This window comes from Pseudonaja textilis, chromosome 17, assembly GCF_049901715.1.
Source record: "Pseudonaja textilis isolate UNSWEBS1 chromosome 17, rPseTex1.2, whole genome shotgun sequence".
In the NCBI taxonomy this organism is placed as follows: Eukaryota; Metazoa; Chordata; class Lepidosauria; order Squamata; family Elapidae; genus Pseudonaja; species Pseudonaja textilis.
In genome coordinates this window covers 9,940,948-9,961,648 of record NC_142006.1, presented here as the reverse complement: position 1 = coordinate 9,961,648, position 20,701 = coordinate 9,940,948, and the positions used below count along the sequence as shown (strand labels likewise).

Here is a 20,701-nt window from a genome sequence, read left to right as displayed (position 1 = left end):
ATGACAGCTGTCTTCCAGTATTTGAGGGGCTACCATAGAAGGTATTGACTTATTCTTCAAAGCACCAGAAGGCAGAACAAGAGGCAAAGGATGGAAGCTTGTCAAAGAGAGACAGAGGGACCCAACCTGGAAAAAGAAGGAATTTCCTGACAGTGAGAGTGATTTATCAATGGAATGGCTTGCCTCCAAAAGCCGTAGAATGTTCCATCATTGGAGGTCTTCAAGTGGACAACCATTTATCCGGGATGCAATAAGGACTCCTGTCTTGGGTAGGCATTTGGACTGGAGGACCTTTTCAAGAGTCCCTTCCAGCCCTTTGAGCCTAAAAAAACAGGTCTAGCTATTTGCACCCATCGCAAAAAACAACCCCCCCAAAAAAGTTCTGCAAAGATTTTTCACTGGAAAGGAGGGTGGGAGAATTCTGCAGGTCTTTGCAGCAACCATAGAAGTTCCCTGGTTTGGTTGTTGTGTTTTCATTTGTTTGGGTGGTGCATCAGATGACGTTTGATATGTCCATTGCTAAAGACAAGCATCTCCTAACAGTTGTTATTTCCCCCCCAAAGCACTGGGGGGGAGGGTTGACTTACATCTGCTTACGAGAGAAGGGTGTTTTTTTCCAGATGTCCCTGACTTGCGTCTGTCCTGCAAGCTGTCTGTAAGGGACTACTCAGTTCTGCTTGGGAATCATGGGAGTCTGTGGAGATTCTCAGCCATCCAGGCCAGGGTTGTCCCAAAGGTGCCTTTTTTTCAGGAGGCAACTGGACTTCTTTCTGTCTTTTTTCTTTTGAAGGCGTTTTGCTTCTCATCCAAGAAGCGTCTTCAGCATGATGAGGAATGGAAGGGCTGATATTCCTTGCAGGCAGCTGGTCATTTGCATCCTTTTAGAGGGTCGGTGAAGCACTGGAGGTTTATGTCTATGGAGGTTCTCAGTCATCCAGGCCATGGATGTCCCAAAGGTGCTTTCTTGGTTTTTCTTTGAAGACATTTCGTGTCTCATCCAGTCAGAGCTGAAGAAGCTTCTTGGATGAGAAGTGAAATGTCTTCAAAGAAAAAACCAGCAAGTCCAGTTGCCTCCTGAAAAAAAAAAGCACCCTTGGGACTTGGAGGTTGACCTGTGTCTTCAGGATCACCTGAGTAGCGCAAATGATTCCTGTAGTCTGCAATTCTTTTCCCCCTCTGAAAATCCATTCCTACTCCCGCATCATCCCAAGGGTGTCCGTCCACCCCAAATTGTATAACTAAAAGACTGTCGACATTTTCAGATCATCAGCGTAGGTACAGTTGGAAGGATGGGATGGCCTTGAAAGATCCACCCACGTAATGTTGCATGAACATTTGCTCATGCAAAGCGCGCAGCAGGATGCGCTATCTACTTAAAGATTAAATCTTGGTGGGGCGGGGCCAAATCCAGAGGCAGAAACTACAACCCCCAGAGTGCCGTGCGCCTCTCGTAATGGCTTGCAGAAGCCTTGAAGGCTGCCTATCTCTTGTCTTGATTTAATTAACCCGGGAGAGGTGCGTCTCGTCAAAGGCGGAACCTGCTAGCAAGGGAGGAAGAGAAGAAAGCAAGCAAAAACTGAAGGATCGCATTAAATTCGCCCGCCTTGTATTACTGCTTTTTAGCTGGGAGGAAAAAAAGGGGGGGTGGGGGGGAACAAGCAGCGAAAAGAAGAAGTTGGGGGAAAAAAGAAGAGAAATCACGATGATGCCAGTAAGTCTATTTTCAATTTGCAAGGGTGGGGGTTTGGCTTTTTCCGCTCCTTTCTTCTGGAAACACGTACGAAATTAAACTCAGGTTTCCCAGTTCAACTCTTGGTGATTAAAAATGTCCTTTTGATATTAAAAAAAAAAATATCTGGACCGACTATGAATCGGTCGATCTTTTTTACTCTTGTACAACTTCGCCCACTTTTGCCATAAATGTAGCAATATGGAAACGTAAGGGACTCGCCCATTGATTTCAATCCTTTCTAATGCTGCCGTCTTTTATTTGGACCCCCGGGTTCTTTGCTCAAATAAAAATGTTTTGTTTGAGCTGTTACTTTGTCTTAGAAATTGTTGCAAAAAGAGTTGATATGCATCCAGGGTGGCGGTGACAGTTTCAAATTTCTCCCTGATCTCTTTAAATTGTTGTTTAAAAATACATTTGTTATACAGCCACTTCATTAACAAAGTGACCAAAGTGCTCAAGGGAATATAAACCAGAATGGTAGGCAAAGGTGTGATCAAAAACAGATGGCTTGGTCAACCAACTGTGGGACGCAGGAAAGTGGAAACCTAGGAACTTCTTAAGAGTTATGGTTCACCAAGTTCAGATATTAGATTGGGGTGGGGTGGGGGAATCTGGAGTCTGGTAGCACTATTTCCAACCAACTTTGTTGGAGGGGAGCTTATGGGTTGATCCTGATTAAAACCTTAATAGGATGTGCCGGTTGGACAACTGGCTACCAGATTCCTCAAGCTTTGAACCCCAGTTAAAACAGCTGTTTATTTATTTATTGTTTGTTTGTTTGTCGAGCATGTATTAGATAACAAATATAAGTATAAACAGGATTATTAATACATGAAATGGGTATGAATAAAAGGGGACATTAGGACAGGGACGGTAGGCACGTTGGTGCGCTTATGCACGCCCCCTTACAGATCTCTTAGGAATGAGGTCAACAGTAGACAGCCTGAGGTTAAAGTTTTTGGGGTTTGGGGGAAAACAACATTATAGTTCTCCTATTATGTCAACCAATACTGGTTGTCTCTGAACCAGACTCCCACGTCTTTGGTTCTCGAGAAGGAGAGACATTGCAAAAACTTCTGAAGATGAATTACACACTGTGTTCCTCTTCCTTTGCTCAACTGTGACAACAGAAGCGGGGAAACTGAGGACTCACACTATCACAACCCACTCCTTTCTGGGTAGAAAGTTTCTGAGGGTTTCTGCAAGGAACTTCCTGTCACAAACGCAGTTGTGTTACTTGGTCTTGGAAAAACAAAAGGTGTAAAAGTGAACAGAGCAGGGATCCCCAATTCCTAGGCCATGGCCCGTTTGAAATTGGCCCATGGAAGGGCAGGTGAATGCTCACGCACAGCTATACCTGAGCAGCAGGCAAATGCACAAGGCTCGCTTTGTGTGAGTAGGGGATACGTGTGCCATCCTAACTCCCCCCCCGCTGCCTCCAATCCACAAAGGTGGGAAGGCTGGAATAGTAAATAAGTCAGGCTGAAAGCAACCATTAGCAAAAATAGGAGGTTGAAACCCCATTTTGAGTGGGTGGTCTATCCTTGATCAGGAGTGAGGGGAGATCACATTCAGGGAGATGGATGGCTTTACATTTTGATTGGAGAACTTGCCAGAGATACCCGTTTAAGCAAGTGGGTTCAAAACCCTCAGTCTACATTTTGCCTCTCCAGAACTACTTGAATAAATCTGCGGCCTGTGAAAATGCAATTATAAAGGAGAATGTTTGTAGCTCAGGGCTGAAAGGAGGGATCCTCTCTGAGGTGGCAGAGGTTTCATGACCCAAACTGGGCAACATCATCTGTGCTAGTAGGGAGTGGGGTTTCCCTCTCAATTTATATTCTAGTGCCTTGCCCTGACAGAGCTGGGGGAAGCAGTCTAGGTGTTTTTTGGGTTGGATGATGATAACACTGATAATGTTACCTACCTAGTTGGGTCATGAAACGTATGCAAGAAAACAAGCAAAACCACAATGTATCCAGGCGTGTGTGTGTGTGTGTGTGTGTGTGTGTGTGTGTGAGAGAGAGAGAGAGAGAGAGAGAGAGAGAGAGAGTGACCTCCCTTCTAGCCATCAGGATTTCAATGGGTGTGGGAGAACCCCTTTTCTTAAACTTCCTCCTCCAGTTTCCTTGGAGTGGTTACATAAAGAGCCATCTGATTCGAGAGTCTTCCATCCAAAAACCCGCCTGGCAGATTAGGAAACTGTCTGCTTGTTGTTGTTGGCTGGCATGTTTTGTTTTTTTTCCCTGCCCCACTTGTGCTCGTGGTTGCCACACCTGGGCAAATCCAGCCTTGCCTAAGCACCTGTCCAAACCTTGGCAAACTCCAGGTAACAAGCAACACAAATGGCGGGGTTGGAAGACACGGCTTCCAAATGTTTTCTCAGGACTGAGGCAGGGAAGAGCATCAGCTGAAGCCAAACAGAGACGGAGAGGTGGTCCTTGCCTTATGACCACAATTGTGCCCAAGCCAGGAGGAGGAGGAGAAGGAAGAAGAGAAGGAGGAGGACTGCGGGGTCCTTGGTGTTCTCTGAACTTGGTGGTTTTCTTGACCTGTGTTGCTAACTGAACTGCAGTGATTCACTTAACCACGGTGGCAGAAGGGGCGTAAAATGGGGCAAAACTGTCTCGCTTAGCAGCAAAAAAAAATTGGGCTCCATTAAGGTCGTAAGTCAAGGACTACCAATATTGCATTGTTTCCCTTCAAAAAGGATCAACCTGCAAACACAGAGAATTTTGGGAATGGAAAGGAAAAGCAAGGATAAGTGTTGCGGGAATTCTTTTGGATGAGAAACCAATATTGCCAACACTTAAGTTTATAGTTCCACATTTGTCCCTAGCAACTGGTTTATTTTCTTATTACATGTTGTAATTCGGGCGGTTTGGATATCCAGAGGGTAGAATTCGGGTCCAGGCCCAAGGATGCAATTGATAAGCCGAAATTCCTGGAGGTTAATGCTTTGTGGAAAGACCCAGGTGCGTTTGCAAATACAACCCGGATGGGAAGGAAAAGCAAGACAAGAGGCATCAATTAGGTAGAGTAAGATGACGGATAATCATGGGTTACCCGTAAATAGAAATAGCTCACATGATCAAAAATTACCATATACAGAATTGGCCTATTGTTTCATACTAACCAGCTTGGCAAGAGATTATACGTGGACTGCCTCCAGTTTCCTACTAGTTGTTCCACTCCACCTGGTTTTATCCCATTTAGAAAATATTAATTTCTGGGGGAAAAAGAAAATTATAAATTGGCCTCCATTAACAATTATTTTTAAAAAATTATATGAGGTTCAATAAGCCTATCTGCTTATCTATCTATCTATCTGTCTGTCTGTCTATCTAACATCTATCTATCTATCTATCTATCTATCTATCTATCTATCTATCTATCTATCCATCCATCCATCCATCCATCCATCCATCCATCTCCATTTCTGTCTTTCTTTTTTTTCTTTTTATCTCTCTCTTCCTCTCCCCCTCCCTCCATCTATACGTATCTGTCTATCCTCCATTTCTGTCTTTCTTTTCTTTTTTTCCCTCCCTCCCTCCCTCCATCTATCTATCTCATCCATCCATGCATCCATCTCTCTCTCTTTCTCTCTGTGTGTCTATCTACTATCCATGCATCCATCCATGCACCCATCATCTCTCTCTGTGTCTCTCTTTCATCTATCAATCTATCTCTATCACAGGAGGTTTCCCAGGAAAAATTGGACACCCATTTGTCTTCATTAGTCGTATGGACACCTGCCTTGGGCAGGGGGTTGAACTAGAGATCTCCAGCCCTCTGATTCTATGTTCCTTGAATGGTTAGAGCTGTCCGATTCAGGCTAAAACAATGTGGAGGACCACCAGGTGGCCTCAAAGAATCTTTTCTGTATGCCTTTGCTGTCATGTAGTGGACACCTCACAGTCCACCTCTAACAGCACCATCCATTGAAATCAACTAATATCTAGCCATAAGAGACATACCTATTTACATTTTAATTTTGTCGGTTTTCTTTTGCCTCTCCCTTCCCTGACTCTCCTACAGATGCATTTCTTTTTCTCAGATAAAGTGATTCTCCTGTTTGACTTCTGGGATGTCCACAGTGCGGGAGGTAAGTAAACGAACTTATCTAAGGAAAACAGAGGCTGCCCAGCCAAAGATCGGTCTTTGAAGCTGGAGAGATTGTATTTGAAACCTGAGCTTTCACAATAGGGAGGGCCATTAGGAGTAATTTGCCCTCTTGACATGGCAGCTCAGATTTCCTTCAAACACTTGACTTGATTGGTTTTCCCAGAACCAAAAAGTGAAAGAGCCACACTAGCTACAAGATTCATAGCAACTGCTTTAGACACAATTCAATTGTTCTTGGTGGAATTCTAAGAGTTCTTTGAAGACTCTACATGTCACCAAAGATAACAGTGCAACAGAGGAGGAGAACAGCCATGAATATATTTTCAAGGATTTGTGTAAGTATGACTGTGGTGTTATCCATTCAGGCATGTCCACCCTTGGCAATTCTGCAGGCCAAGTCTCTCTCCACATCTTCTGATCGAGGAGGAGGAGGAAGAGAAGAAGGGAAGGAGGAGAAGAAGAAGTATTAGTAGTTATCCATTCATTTATGTCTGACTCTTGGTCAGACTCTGAGCCAGGTCTCTCTTCACATCTTCTGATCTTGCCCTGCTCCTTTCAGTTGTTTGATACTCTTGTTGGTATAAGCTTTGATGGTGTCCAGCCACTGTGTTCTTTGTCAGCCTGGTTTCCTTTTACCCTAAACTCTTCCAACCATTTGTCTGGAATGGCATAGGTTCTCCTGCCTGAGTAGGGGGTTGGACTAGAAGACCTCCCAGGTACCTTCCATATGCTATCCTTTATTAACCCCACCCTATCCATGTTTCTACTGTGTTTTAACAGGGATGGTGCTTTCCGTGTTTGTGATCATGCTACTCACCATCTTATATGAAGGCATCAAAGTTGGCAAAGCAAAACTGATCCAGCAGTCACAGACAGCCATGGCCCCCAGCATCAGTCAGGAAAACTTGAGAGAAGGGGTCTCCGTGAACTCCGATGTGGGGTCAGCCACCACATCTCTGAAGAAGTAAGGAAAACACTGTGTGCATGTGTCTTGGGTGTAATGTTTTCTGCCCCCTTCCAGTTACAGCTGGCGCATAAGTTTTGAAGCAGCAATGCCTGTTTCACAAGGGACACCTTTGTTTCAAGGCTATCAAGAGCTGAGCTGTGTTTGTGGTAACTCACAAACCCGCAAAACAATCCTTTGCTGGCCTTCCTGTTTATAGCACTCATGTTCTGAAAAATTCAAATTTCTTTTCAGCAAGCTGCCCGGTTTTTATTGTACATCCCCCCACCCCACAAAGGGGAATAGGAGGAGGGGGAAAGGGGAGGATTCATTACCAAAGCAGGCAACATCATCAGTGCTAGAAGGGAGTGTGGCTAATAAAGAGAAATAAGAGCAAACCCCACTCTCTTCCAGCACTGATGATGTCACCTAGTTTGCTAATGAAACGTCTGCAAGAAAACCACCTAGCTCAGAGAGCACCAAGGACCCCTCCTTTCAACCCTGAGCTTGCCTTATTCTCCTTCATTGTTACTCTATTTAGAAAAGATTTTTGGAAGCAATGGTCCTTCAGCCCTGCCTGTTGAAGTCCCATTATTTCCATTAGGTGAACCCCCAGGTGAGGCACCTACAGCAGCTGCCAACTCCAGTGTTCCAAGTTGTGTCCAGCATGGGTGTACAAGCTGGACCGTAGCCATGCCAGACAGGATCTTTTCAGCATCTTCCGTCTTTAGAGTCCTTGGTTATCAAAGTACCTTTGTGTTAATGGAACCAACACTGCCAAAGAAGAGATAAGGGTGTTGATGTAACCGTAAGCCTGGTTGAGATTGCTCACATGCCACGTTGTTGACCGAAAACCAAGACCCCGTGAAAGCACCTCTCGTGAACTGTACCATGCCATTGAAGTAGGGCGGGTGATGATGATAGAGTAGCTCTTGTGATTAACATGTGTAACCAGACATGCAGGTGAGCAGAAGACAGCCGTAGACAGTGCAAGATTTTCTGGAGTGAGACTACTTCTATGGCCCGAAAAGAATCATCTGTGTGCAAGGGTGGTTGTTATGGTGGCTTTAAGGTTTCCAAAAGAGGCAAGTTTAGAGTAAGTGTTGGGGCAGATTATACACTGCAGCTAGGAGGAATAGCAACAGCCATAGCACTTCTATGCTGCTTCACAGTACTTTACAGCCCTCTCTAAGTAGTTTACAGAGTCAGCCTCTTGCCCCTAACAATCATGAGTCCTCATTTTACCGACCTTGAAAGGATGGAAGGCTGAGTCAACCTTGAGCCTGGTTGAGAAATTTCCAGACAGTGGGAAGAACCATCAGTGGAACAGCTTCCCTCCAGAAGTTGTGGGTGCTCCATCACTGGAGATGAGATTGGACAGCCACTTGTCCAGAATGCTCAAGCAGGAGGTTGGACTAGAAGACTTCCAAGGTCCCATCCAACCCTACTATTCTATATTCTAAAAGGCCTAGTTGGCAGAAATCCTAAACAAGGAACCTCATTAAATTAACACCCTTAAATTTACAATTGGGAGGAATGGAAGACAAGACAGAGGGAAGCTAGTGGGTAGAACTTCTTTTTAATCCATTTACTTGCTTTCTGAAAAAAAAAACTTTTTCTTCTCCTCTTTCACAAGGCGTCTTTCATGGCACCTAGCAGAGACCTTACTCCACATGGCCCAGGTGTTTTTGGGTTACCTGGTGATGCTGGCCGTCATGACTTACAACACGTGGATCTTCCTGGGAGTGATTGCGGGTTCAGCCATTGGATACTTCATGGCGTATCCACTACTATGCCTCAGATAGCAGCACGGAAGCTTCTCGTAGAGACAGCTCAAAAGTGAAAATCACGCCGATTTTGCAACTGGAATGGATTCTATTGGACAAGTCCTCTCCAGCAGAGATCTGAGGTTCTCTTCGGATTTCATTTTATCTCTCGTCTTGGCTGGCACTTCTAATCCTCTAAAATAGCCATTGTGCTTCCAATTCCAAGTAATTTTTTTCCCTAAGTGCCTTAACACTGACTTTTCTCGTGTCCGGAAAGTTAATTTCAAGTAGTGTCCATCTACTTCCATCTAGGGGTAGAACACACAATATGATTGTCGTTGAGGTTGCCTCAACGTGTTTGAGATGGGGCAGCTCTGACTGAACTGTCTTTGGTCACCCTTAAATCTCATCAGCTTGATTTTGATTTGTTTGGAAAAATAAAGCCACCAGCAGAAATGTAGAAAGCGGGGAGGAAAGGGGGCAGATGTTGTCCCATAGCCTTAAAGGGAGTGATGGGGATAAATGTCCTATTATCTAAAGTACAATAAGCTTTGCAAACTTTGAAAGCAGAGTTGGAAAAAATTCCTTTGCCAACACCATGATTTGAAGCACTTTAATAGATCTGGTCTGTTTCTATTCTCAATGCTCATTCTGCGTTTTGACTCCTGTTCTCCCAGAAGTTTTCATGAAGCCAACATCCTGCCAGTTGAGATTATTCATTATTTGCCAAAAGACCTTTTTTTCCACAGGCTGGGTGACTAACCTAAGGAATTCAGGGCCCAGAAAGAACAATCGCAATCACTGTACAGATGTTTTTTTAAATACAGGAAAGTCCTCAACATACGACAATGGAGCTCAAAATTTTCATGGCTAAGTGAGACATTCGTTAAGTAAGTTTTGTCCCATTTTGCAACTTCTCTTGCCACCATGGATGAGTGAATCCCTGCAGTTGGTTAGCTGGTTGTTCGGTGAGTCTGGCTTGCTCGCTGACTTGGCTAGTCAGACGGCTGCAAAATGGTATCACAGGACCTTGGTACATGCTGATGGTCATAAATACGAATCAGTTGCCAAGCGTCTGAATTTTGATCACATGATTATGAGGCTGCAAATGGTTGTAAGTGTGAAAAACGGCAGTAAGTCCCTTTTGTCAGTGCCGTTGTGACAGCCACTAAACGAACTGTTGTAAGTCCAGGACTACCTGTAATTATTTAGAGGAGGGAAGAGAACGAGACAAATTCTTGACATGTTCAGGCATGAAGTTGCAGTTTTCTAACCTACATTCCCCCACTTGCATGTCCAGAAAGGGAGTTAAGGCATCACACATCTGGACAGTATCAATCAGATTAACACAATAAATCTCCCTGCTGGGGTAAAATTACTAGACTATCTAATTCAAATTAGAATATGATGGAGCTGAAGCCTTTCCAAGCATTTACCCCTTGTTTTCTCCAATCCCCATCTTGAGTATCAGTATGAACAGGGTCTGGATGGAAATGGCAGGCTTTGACGGTTTTGAACAGCCATTTGTCCAGAATGGTAGAGGTTTTCCTGTTTGAGTAGGGGGCTGGACTAGAAGACCTCCAAAGTCCCTGCCAACTCTGTCATTCTGTATTCAGAGATGAACAACTTAATAGGTTGGTAAACAAAGGTCTGACATTTTAATTTACTTTTACTTGTAATTCACTTGGAGAGTTTTAAACCAGTTACTTTCTCCCTGTAAAGAATGCTGTGAAGGAAACAGGAGATCACTGCCTTGACAAATTATCTGTGTTTAATTTGTTGGCACCCATTGAAAGTGTTGAACATTTGTTTCTTGGGAATGAAACATTCCAAGGAATTCCAGACTACTTCATTTTGCTTCTAGACCGTGATTATCTTGGAGAGGATGAAAATTGCATCCCAATTTTCCCCCCCGATCATCCCGATATTGTAGACTCTGGGAGATAAACGCAGAATCCCTTGGAATGAAAATTTGCACATCTCTAGTGCCTACTAAAACTATGTTAAAAATGAAGCAATTATGACATGTATTTTTTAAAGTCCAATAAATGTATGAATAATTCTCTACGGATGCTTTGTCATTGAGTAGGTTAATAGTTTTAAATTAGTGGGTAGTCAGTTATCACGTCTTCATGTATGTGTGTCTAATCGCGCTACAACTCCCCCCACCCCATTCAATTTAATTGTCTGGCAAAGCCAGGCAAACTTAACAAAATTGGTTAACACAATTAGAATAGTATTCTCTGCCTCAAGTTCAAAAACTCCATCTCTTGAAAAATGATTCACCATACATTTTAGTAACCTTGAAAACCAATTGAGAGAGACTAACGCAGCAAAACTGCCGTCTTTTAGCCAAATGTGGTATAAAAGAGGAGATGGGGTGAACTAGGATTAAATAAAGCTGAATTTTTTTATTAATATATAAGCACATTCTCTTAAACATTTGATATAAGATTTGCAATATATACTATCTTTGTTGAGAGAGAGAGAGAGAGAGGGAGAGAGAGAGGAGAAAAAGAAGCTTTGGTTCCCAACCATAAGGCATTAAAAGATGGTAGAATCCAAGTAAGAGATTTTCCCTCCTTCTCAACTCTCTGAAATCATTTCAAAGAGGAATTACTACAAACATTAAAAAACAACAACAGGCAGAGTGAAACTGGAATGTTACAGCAGCAAATCGAGATGAGGTGGGCAGTGTTGAGGCATTTGGATCACGGGCAGTTTTCCAAGGAGTCTTCCTATTTCTCGATCCGCTGAAGATCATCCCCCTTCCTCAGTTGGCACCACAATTTCCTAGAAGTTGAATTCCAATCATTTTTTATTTTATTTTTGAGATTGTGGAATTCCCCCCAAAAGAGCAATCCTCTGCCAGCAGATCCTAACTGACTCAGCTTTGCTTCCCCCATCCATGAAAACAGAGGACGGGAGAAAAACCAACAAGGTCATTTCCTTCTTGAGGGATGAAGGCCCTGGGGGAAATTGGTTCTTGTAGGCCCATTCATCACTCAATCCAGTCAATGCAGAGATTCTTAAGACAGAAACTTTCGCCACTAACTTGGAAGAGGACCGTGGCCTTCTCAGAAGACAGAAGAAGCTGGCCTTCCCTATCAACACTGCAGAGAAGATCCAACCAACACCTCTTCCAGAACAGAAAACATCCAGATGTTGCCAGGGTTCTGACTCACTACCACTTTGGGGATGCTCTCAAGACAAGAGTTTGACGGTAAACGAGAATAAAGTGGGACCTTCAAGGAGGTAAAAAAAAAAAAAATCCCAAGCCCAACCATATTGTCCGAAGTCCTCCAGGGATGGATGAAGAGATGGATAAGTGGTAGGGATGTGTGTATAAGTATATAAACGTGGATTGGAATTGGCATCTTGTAATTCCAGTGCCAGAGGTTGGAAGCTCAGCGTGGCTTCCAACTTGCAATCCACTTCACAGATTCAGAAGGAAGGGGAGAGGGAAATCGACTTGGTGTATAAAGGCAGGGTGGGATTCTGAAGGCCACGTTCCTGATCCCCAACCTATTCTTTCACTTTTGCCCATGTCATGCAAGCAGGGATTGAGTTCCTATTGAAAGGATGCCAGTCATCCCTGCAAGAACACAACTGAATTGCTAAACGTAACTGTCCAGGAACTGCCAAAGCTAAAAGAAATCCCATCTTCCCTTTTGTGTCCCCCGATAATCATTACTGCCACCACACCAAGTGCATTTTTTTAAAAAAATTATTGGAACCTCGATGGCTTCACTCTAGGCTGAAGACTTATGCGTATAGGATCTCTCTTTATAGGATCCTTTTGTAGGATTCTCTGCTGGTGGCTTCTAGGGTCATTCTGCTCCTTTGCTTCCCTGGGAAAAGGGGGGAAATACACAGACAAACAAACATTAATTCAGCAGAGAACCTGTGCAGGTAAACCCAAGGATGCCTGAACAGGCCAAGATAACAAACTCCTTAACAAACCTATATTAGCATGACATATACTGGTTACTTGTTCTCATGGAACATCCTTGACTGACCAATTAAGACATAAGGTCCTCAGCCAGCAGTCCTCACTGAAATAATTTAAATTCCTATAGCAGTCTTCTCATAACCATCAACTTTTGCCGGTCTGTTCCAAAATCAGCAAGCCTTCGATGATACACACCCCTTTCTCTAGCTCACATCCACGTGCTTCCAAAAGTCTGCATGCTCCTACTTGCTTTCTCCTGAAACTAAGGGCTCTTCATCTCTACATAACTAGCAAGATGGATGCTGGGGGAAGAACAACAATTGGACCAACTCCCATAGCAATTCTAGTGCTAAACACATCTGGAAGAGGAGGTCCAGAAAAGGATAAATTTAAGAGATAACCATTCCTAATCGTGAACACTGGTGAGGGGAAAAGAGAACCCCTTAACAGGAAAGAGACTTCTACCATCAACAGTTGGAAGAAGACAAAGGGATGGGACCATCAAACCAAATTATGGGTCAGAAAGTCAAATTAGTACCAGTCTGGATCAAGATGGAGAAACCCAATGGCTTCTCTTTGTGTTTCAACGCTCCAGGCATGTGTTAGCATCTAAGATGAATGAAGTCCCTTCTCCAGAACACCCAATACAACAATACAACTTTGAGTCAGGAGAACTTGTGTGTGTGTGTGTGTGTGTGTGTGAAACGCTCCAGTTCAAGACTAGAAAAATCACCCCAGACCCAAGAGATGTAGAATGTGCATTCTGGAGTTCCTCACTTGCCCTGCTTTCCCTCCCCCTCCTCCAAAGGCAGAACTTCTCCAGAAGAATCAAGCGCATCTAAAGTTGGAGATGCTCCTATACCAGTCTTGGATCGACTTGCCTTTGTCCTTCCCATCCCACAGGGTCCCCCAGTTCTGGTCTCACACACCCCCCCCCACGCATTTATCTGGCCGTGAGGAATCCTCTTCCAAGGGGAAGGCTGATCTAGAACTGAGTTTGCACCCCTTCGCTTTCGTCTGTGACCGTGTGGCTGTTCTCCAGCGGGATCTCTGCTTCTGCCTTGCTGGCTTGGGCAGAGACCTCTTCCTCGCCTGTCTCTTTATTGCTGGGCTCTGGGCATTCTGCTTGGACTCCTCTATTTGGAGCTAGGGGTTGCGTGGGGGCAACTGGAGAAGGTTCTGGGGCTTCCTGTTTCTCTCTGTTGAGCTCTGTGGAGGATTCCATAGTAGGAGAACTATCTTCTGCTTGAGAGTTCTCCTCTTCCTCCTTCCTTTTGCTGGGCTCCGGGGTTCCTCCACTCTCTTGGGTAATAGTACCATTGCTTAATTGTTCCTCAGCTTGATTGCCATCCAGAGTTGGGACCTCCACCTCTTTCACCAGCAACATACGGACCTCCTTCACAGCGTCCAAGGAGTCCTGGGTCTGAGGACTAGGACAGTGGTTGGACTTCTCTGGTTCCGAACCATCTGGCGATCTTTCCACTTCATCATAAGGCAGAGCCTTTTCATCCACGTGTATCATGGAGACCACCTGCTTGGCCCGGTGCTGCTTCTCATCCAGGGGGTCTGTGTCTGATTCACCACTGTACTCCTCCCCCCAGTTGATGGGTGTCCCCTCGCCAAGCAGGTGTAGGTTGGGGTCGCTGTTATGCATCACAATGCTGTCCCGGTAGAGGTTGTGCTTCCGCTGGACGGCTGCCTCTTTCACGGCTGAAGTAAGCGTGTAAAGAAAAAAGGGGGAAAAGAGCATGTCGACAGGCAATTCTCCCAAGTCAAGCAAGAGAACCAGTTCTCCATTCAAACACACACACACACACAAACACACACACATCCCAGGAGCAAACAATGTAAGATCAGCCCTGTAAGAACGTGCTGTTGTCTAATATTTGGAATGTTTTAATCCATGCAATTGACAGTGGGACCAATGCAGATGGAAACTTCTGTATCCTAAGCTAAATAACACTTAAGGCAATATTTTCCAACCAATGTTCCAGAGAACTATGGTATTGTTCCTTTACATACAAAAAAACATGTTGGTTGGGAGAATTTCATCCATCCATCTGTCATAAATCCATCCAACCATCCCCCTATCCATCCATTCACCCACCCACTCACCCATCATCCATCCATCTACTCACCCACCCAACTACACACCATCCATGCATCCACCCACCCACCCACCCATCCATTCAACCGCCCACCTATCCATCATCCACCCACCCAGTTTAGAATAATAGGAATTCAGGGTAATATCTTTGGAAGGTGTCAGATTGGAGAGGTGATTTACAAAAATGCCCCCTGCTACAGTAGGATGTTCAAACAGCATCTTTCCCTACCTGGTTCCAGTCAGTTACAATCCCACTCAATCAAAACCGAACCAAAGTCTCTTACCCATCATGATATCTTTCATCACAGACTGCAGGACCACTTCTTCATACGTGTTTTCCACCAGGATGAAGCGGGCAAAATCCTCAAAAATCAGCTCCTGGAATCTTGAGAGGTCCTAATGAGAAGGAAAAAAAAATCACAGTTGAGAAGCTATCATGGACCTAAGGCCCACAGTGATACACCCTGTAGGATCTGCTCTTAGAAGAAGAGTAAGACTACACCTGGAGTCCTGCATCCAGTTTTGGTCATCACTTTGCAACAAAGTTGTTGAGACTTTGGAAAAAGTGCAAAGAAAATTAACTAAGATGATTAAAGGCCTGGAGACTAAACCATATGAAGAACAAAGAAGAGGGGGTTAACTTATTCTCCAAAGCACCAGAGGGCAGGACAAGAAACAATGGATGGCAAGTAATCATGGAGAGAAGCAACCTGGAATTAAGAAACTTCCTAACAGGGAGGACAATTAACCGGTGGAACAGAAGTTGTGGGGGTTCCATCCCTGGAGGCTTTCAAGAAGAGACTGGACAGCCACTTCTTTGAAATGATGTAGTCTCCTGCTTAAGCAGGGGCTTAGACTAAAAGACCTACAAGGTCCCTTCCAGCTCTATTCTGATCCACTATTTTAGGTGGTAGCCCATCTACTCTCCATGGCAAATTCGGAGAGAAGATCCAGGTGTCCTCACAGAACGGCTGTCCCAAAGGAGAAACGACTATTTAGAAAGAGGCAGGTGTGGTCAGGGAGTTAAAAACATCTTCCCTGAAGTCAACATGGGCCACAAAGTCTTTGTTACAAATAAAAATAAATGTTCAGCACTGAGACTTTGCTTGAAAGCAGGTGAGCCTGCCGTGTAATTTTATTTTAATTAAAAGCATCTCCCCCCTCTTTTTAAAGACAAATGAAATAAGAAGCCCAGAAGGGAGATTTCCTCTTGGGTTGAATGTTAGATTTCTGCATCTTTTGCTGGTAAACGCAAACCAGCTACAGAGCCAGCAATTTGAGGGTGGCCATTTGGACACTACTAAAATAAGGGATGAAGGGATGCAGTGGCTCAGTGGCTAAGATGCTAAGCTTGTCGATTAGAAAGGTCGGCAGTTTGGTGGTTTGAATCCCTAGCACCGTGTCATGGAGTGAGCTCCCATTACTGGTCCCAGCAGCTTCTGCCAACCGAGCAGTTCGAAAGCACATAAAAAATGCAAGTAGAAAAATAGGGACCCCTTTGGTGGGAAGGGAACAGCATTCCTAACTCTTACCCCTTTGCAAGTGGGAGCCAACTTCTTCAGCAGGAAAGGCACTGTGACCTGCAGCAGAGCTTCTCGAAAAAATTTCTTCCGTACCGTGCTGCTGTCATAATCGTATTTCTGAGGACAAAATGGACCAGAATCACAAATGATGGCTGTGAAGCAGATCATGTTCACGGGAAGCTTCGCTAATAAAAGAGCAGGCCTCCTTTCTCAGGTTGACATTGCTGAACACCTAGTATTTTGTCCCAAAAAGAATCTTTGGGTTATGTTGCTTTTCAAGCTTTCATAAGCATTTGGATGAAAAAGCAAGAAACAAGAACAATAGAGTAGACATGTGGGAAGTGGAGCAGTACAACAGATGGTTAGGAGAAGGGCGTTACCTGTTTGCATTCAAAAACAAAAGATTAGGCAGATCAGGGTATAATGCCAGAGCTACACCCCCCATCCTTCAAAAGCTTTGGATGTGACCTTTCAGAAATTGATGCCAAACTATGCATCATCCATTATAAATAGGAGTAAAGGGACATGCTATTATATATACCTGGCCAGTAAACTGTCAGCTGAATGTAATTTTAATCCCCTTTAAGCCAAATCAAAATTAGCTTTTGTCTCAGCACCTGGTTTCCAAATGAAGATGGTGCTTCATTCGGGGTCTTCCAGGAACCACCATCCATCCATCCATCCAACTACCCACCCATCCAACCACCCACTCTATGCATCCATCCAACCAATCAACCACCCACCCACCCATCCAACTACCCATCCATCCATCCAACCCAACCCAACCCAACCCAACCCAACCCAACCCAACCCAACCCAACCCAAGAGGCAGGCTAGTGACCTTACCTTGAGCACCCGCTCCAGGATGCGCTGAATTGTCTTGCACAGTTCATCTTTGCTCAACGACTTCCCCAGCTCCTGATGGAGAAGAGTCTCAAAAGTATAGACGGTGTCATCCATTTGCTACAGTGTCAAACAAGAAAGCGATGGGAAGAAGGAGAAGAAACAACAGTCGTGAGTAGCATAGAATGGGGTGGGGATGTAGAAGGTGGGGGAATCATTACACTGCTACTTAGTTACTTGCATTGGATCATTGGGACTTAACCTTATGATAGGATTCGCATGATGACATTATTTTGGTTTTCTGCAGACGCCTGTTGACTGAACCAAGTGTGCTTAGAACACCAGGGATAATTACAGAGAGGGCCAACAGATCAGAGATGGGAAAACCTTGTCCTTCAACAAAATAATAGTCAAGAGGCTGAAAAGGGAGCCAGGAAGGAGACACACCCACCCACACGGAGATGCATGAAAACATCCATGGCACTCATAGGGAACCATCTGTTTCTTCCTGTGTCACGATAGCAATAGCACTTAGACTTATATACTGCTTTTCACCCTTACATGCCTGTCCCTGCTGTAAGCCAGAGAGGCAAATCTGAAGGCGGCTTTGGTATTCTCTGCTATCAGAAGTTTTGGTAGTTTCAGGAGATGAAGTGAGCATGTTTCTGTTTCTGGGGGCAACAAGAACATAAAGATCTGAAATCTAAAAGGAACGGGGAGGCTGCCATATCAGCATTTCAGAACTGCAGTACAATATGTTCAAGCCCTTCCATTAAAGAGGAAAAAAAAGACTTCTAGAAGCCAATATAGCACAAGAAGAAAGACGAAATTATTGGTAAATTTTCCTGGTCACTAGAGGGCTCCAGTTGTCTTATAAGCTGGGAAGGGCCAGTTTACCTCTGGTTGGCAAGGAAGGAAGGAAGGGAGGGAGGAAGGAAGGAAGGGAGGGAGGGAGGGAGGAAGGAAGGAAGGAAGGAAGGAAGGAAGGAAGGAAGGAAGGAAGGAAGGAAGGAAGGAAGGAAGGAAAATAATATTTGGGGCAGCTAACTGAACTCTCTCATATAATTTGGACATTTTGAAAAGATGGGTGGGCACATTCGTGGATTGTAGGCTCCCATCGATGGCTTCTTGACCAAGGTATCTGTCTTTAGTTGCTGGAGATAAGCAATGGCTTCTGAGCTGTCCATAAGATGTAAGAGCCAATTTGTTGATATGTGAGTTCTTTCGTAAAGCACTCTGTCAAGCCCAAATTGACATATGTGTAGCCATTTTAGTTAGGCTTAGGATATATTCTTTTTCTTTCTATTTGGTGGTCATGGGGGAAGGATTTCGGGATTGCCACATTCCTAAGAAGGAAGGCATGGAGATAGGGACAGTTGTTTAGGCTAGATGATTCTTCTTCCCGTGGGAAAATGAGCTGACTGTCTGATATTATGGGGTAATTCCAGATTGTGTTAGATCCGGAATTACCACGGACTTTGCCAATTTGATGCTTTCCTAAATAAAAGAAATCGCTTTGGAAGATGGGCTTTGCTCTTTTCTTTTTAAATGGATTTCATCGCTTGGAAACCTGACACACTCCTTACCTGCCTCATCAGGATTTGGGCACGCTGTTTGAACACGGAGGCACTGGAGACATCAAACCTCTGTTGGAGACCTTCCAGCTTCAGCTGGTCCATCTTCTCGTAGCAGGACTGCATCTTCACAGGATGGAAAGCTAGCTGAGAAAGTTTCTCCATGTACTGGGTGGGGGAGAAAAGAACTATTTAGAAGGTCCAACATCTGAGCAAACATAGACCTCAACATCTTTCTTGCTAAGGGCAATACGGTCTTTTTTTAAGGATTCCTCTACATAAATCCCTACATTTGAGACCTTCAAAAAATGCAAAGAGAGGGAGGGAGAGACCTCTTAACACGATTTTGATCAACTCTCCCTCCAATATATTATTGTCCAGGCTCTCAACTTTTTGCCACCCAAAAGAATGGTTCCATCCGCTCATTCCTGTTCCCATCAACATTTGTCTTACCTCTCCCAGCTTCTCCATCCCTCCTTCATTGACAATATTCATGTTCATGTCAGTGACATCCTTGAAAAAGACTTCCCGAACTTCAGTAAAGCCCTGGCTAGTAGGAATCATCAGGGCTTCCAAGATGGAACTGATGTAGGGTTGGACATGATTCCGGACACAGACCTCAGCTTTGGAGAAGACGGAGGCTGGAGGAGAATAGTAGAAGGACAACTAAGACCCAAAATAATTTTTATTTAGAAAAGCTAACAAGCCCAATCCAGACAGCTCAAGAGAATTAAAACGGTGGTGGATCTCCATCCAGTAAAATAGATATGAGGAACCTGTAATTCTCCAGGTGTTTTTGAATATCTAACAATGCTCAAGACTTTCAAGAAGCCACTCCCAATGGACCTAGTTTGGGCAGTGATAGGCAACTTTGGGAGATGTAGTTCAACAACTTCTGGAGGACCCACAGGCCTGACTGTTCTGTGGCTCAATTCTTAGGTCTTCAACCTAGAATGAAGAAGGAAATTCCTAACAGTGAGGACCATTCTCTCATTGATTAGTTTCCACCCATTGTTTCTTCTCTTGCCTACTGGTGCTTAAAAAAATAGCTTTATCTTCCTCATGAACGAAGGCAAATCTATGTGTCCCGGGATAATGTTGCAGGATCCAATCTAGGTTGATCACTGGGACCAGAGGCTTTTGTCTTCCAAGCTTTTGGACTCAGGTTGGAGCCCATCCCCAGGGAACTCCTCTCTACCAGAATGTTATCTACCTCTCTTTTGTGGCAGCCCTTCAAGTATTGGAAGACGGCTATCACGTCTTCCCTTGGTCCTCCTTTTCACTAAACTAAAGGTAAAGATAAAGGTTCCCCTTGCACATGCGTCCTAGTCGTTTCTGGCTCTAGGGGGCGGTGCTCACTTCCATTTCTAAGCCGAAGAGCCAGCGCTGCCCGAAGACGCCTCCGTGGTCAGGTGGCTGGCATGACTAAACGCCTTTGAAGGCGCATGGAACGCAGTTACCTTCCTATCAAAGGGGTCTCTATTTTTCTACTTGCATTTTTAATGTGCTTTTGAACTGCTAGGTTGGCAGAAGCTGGGATAAGGAACGAGAGCTCGCTCCGCTAGGCGGCGCTAGGGATTTGAACCGCCAAACTGCTGATCTTTCTGATCAGTGAGCCACCATCCCTAAACTAGATGTACCCAGTTCCTGCAACCGTTCTTCATATGTTTTAGTCTCCAGTCCCCTAATCAACTTTGTTGCTCTTCTCTGCCCTCTTTCTAGAGTCCCTGCATCTTTTTTGTACTGGGGTGACATAATATTATTCCTGAGTCCGGAATTATCCAAGAAAGTCAACTGGGTGTAGAGATTACACAGAAGAAAAATCCACATTTAGCTGTCAAAATTCAGTGCAACAACTGACCCCGGATTTTGTTGGCGAGATGTTCCTTGGACTGGATGATCTGATCCATATCTGTCCGGATAATGCTCTTCATTTCAGGGATCTGAAGCTCACATTTTGCTACTAAGGAATCATAATGGGCTGTCACCTGGTCGCACACCATCCGGTACACGGCGTCTGAGATCTACCAAAAAGGGAACAATTGAGGGTTGTAAAAAAAAAATTAGATCGGCCAACTCAAACAGAGAACTTTATGACTCTTTTTTTGGGAGAGGGCAATCTAAGCAAAGCACAAT

General features: G+C 44.4%; 3 protein-coding genes across 3 annotated transcripts in view; 1 reads left to right on the top strand and 2 right to left on the bottom strand.

Moving 5' to 3' along the window:
- The window catches only part of LOC113444055 (syntaxin-binding protein 1), a 28,761-nt gene extending 22,943 nt beyond the window's left edge, over positions 1 to 5,818 (bottom strand). Inside the window, exons 1-2 of the mRNA XM_087914651.1 lie at positions 5,718 to 5,818; positions 4,869 to 4,961 (exon numbers count right to left, since the gene is read on the bottom strand). The gene's annotated coding sequence lies outside the window, so the exon portion shown is untranslated. The remainder of the gene's footprint in view (positions 1 to 4,868; positions 4,962 to 5,717) is intronic.
- SLC31A2 (solute carrier family 31 member 2) lies at positions 1,437 to 10,633 on the top strand. The gene is made up of 4 exons (XM_026712448.2): positions 1,437 to 1,711; positions 5,771 to 5,837; positions 6,638 to 6,821; positions 8,437 to 10,633. Exons 1-4 carry the CDS (start codon positions 1,703 to 1,705, stop codon positions 8,603 to 8,605), a joined length of 429 nt encoding a protein of 142 aa, XP_026568233.1. The 5' UTR covers positions 1,437 to 1,702; the 3' UTR covers positions 8,606 to 10,633.
- Positions 10,634 to 10,957: 324 nt separating this feature from the next.
- Positions 10,958 to 20,701, bottom strand: part of NIBAN2 (niban apoptosis regulator 2) — a 50,586-nt gene continuing 40,842 nt past the window's right edge. Inside the window, exons 8-14 of the mRNA XM_087914649.1 lie at positions 20,427 to 20,589; positions 19,019 to 19,206; positions 18,578 to 18,733; positions 16,995 to 17,111; positions 16,158 to 16,265; positions 14,910 to 15,021; positions 10,958 to 14,228 (exon numbers count right to left, since the gene is read on the bottom strand). Of these exons, the coding sequence (XP_087770775.1) occupies positions 13,504 to 14,228; positions 14,910 to 15,021; positions 16,158 to 16,265; positions 16,995 to 17,111; positions 18,578 to 18,733; positions 19,019 to 19,206; positions 20,427 to 20,589 (1,569 nt within the window). The 3' untranslated portion in view covers positions 10,958 to 13,503. The remainder of the gene's footprint in view (positions 14,229 to 14,909; positions 15,022 to 16,157; positions 16,266 to 16,994; positions 17,112 to 18,577; positions 18,734 to 19,018; positions 19,207 to 20,426; positions 20,590 to 20,701) is intronic.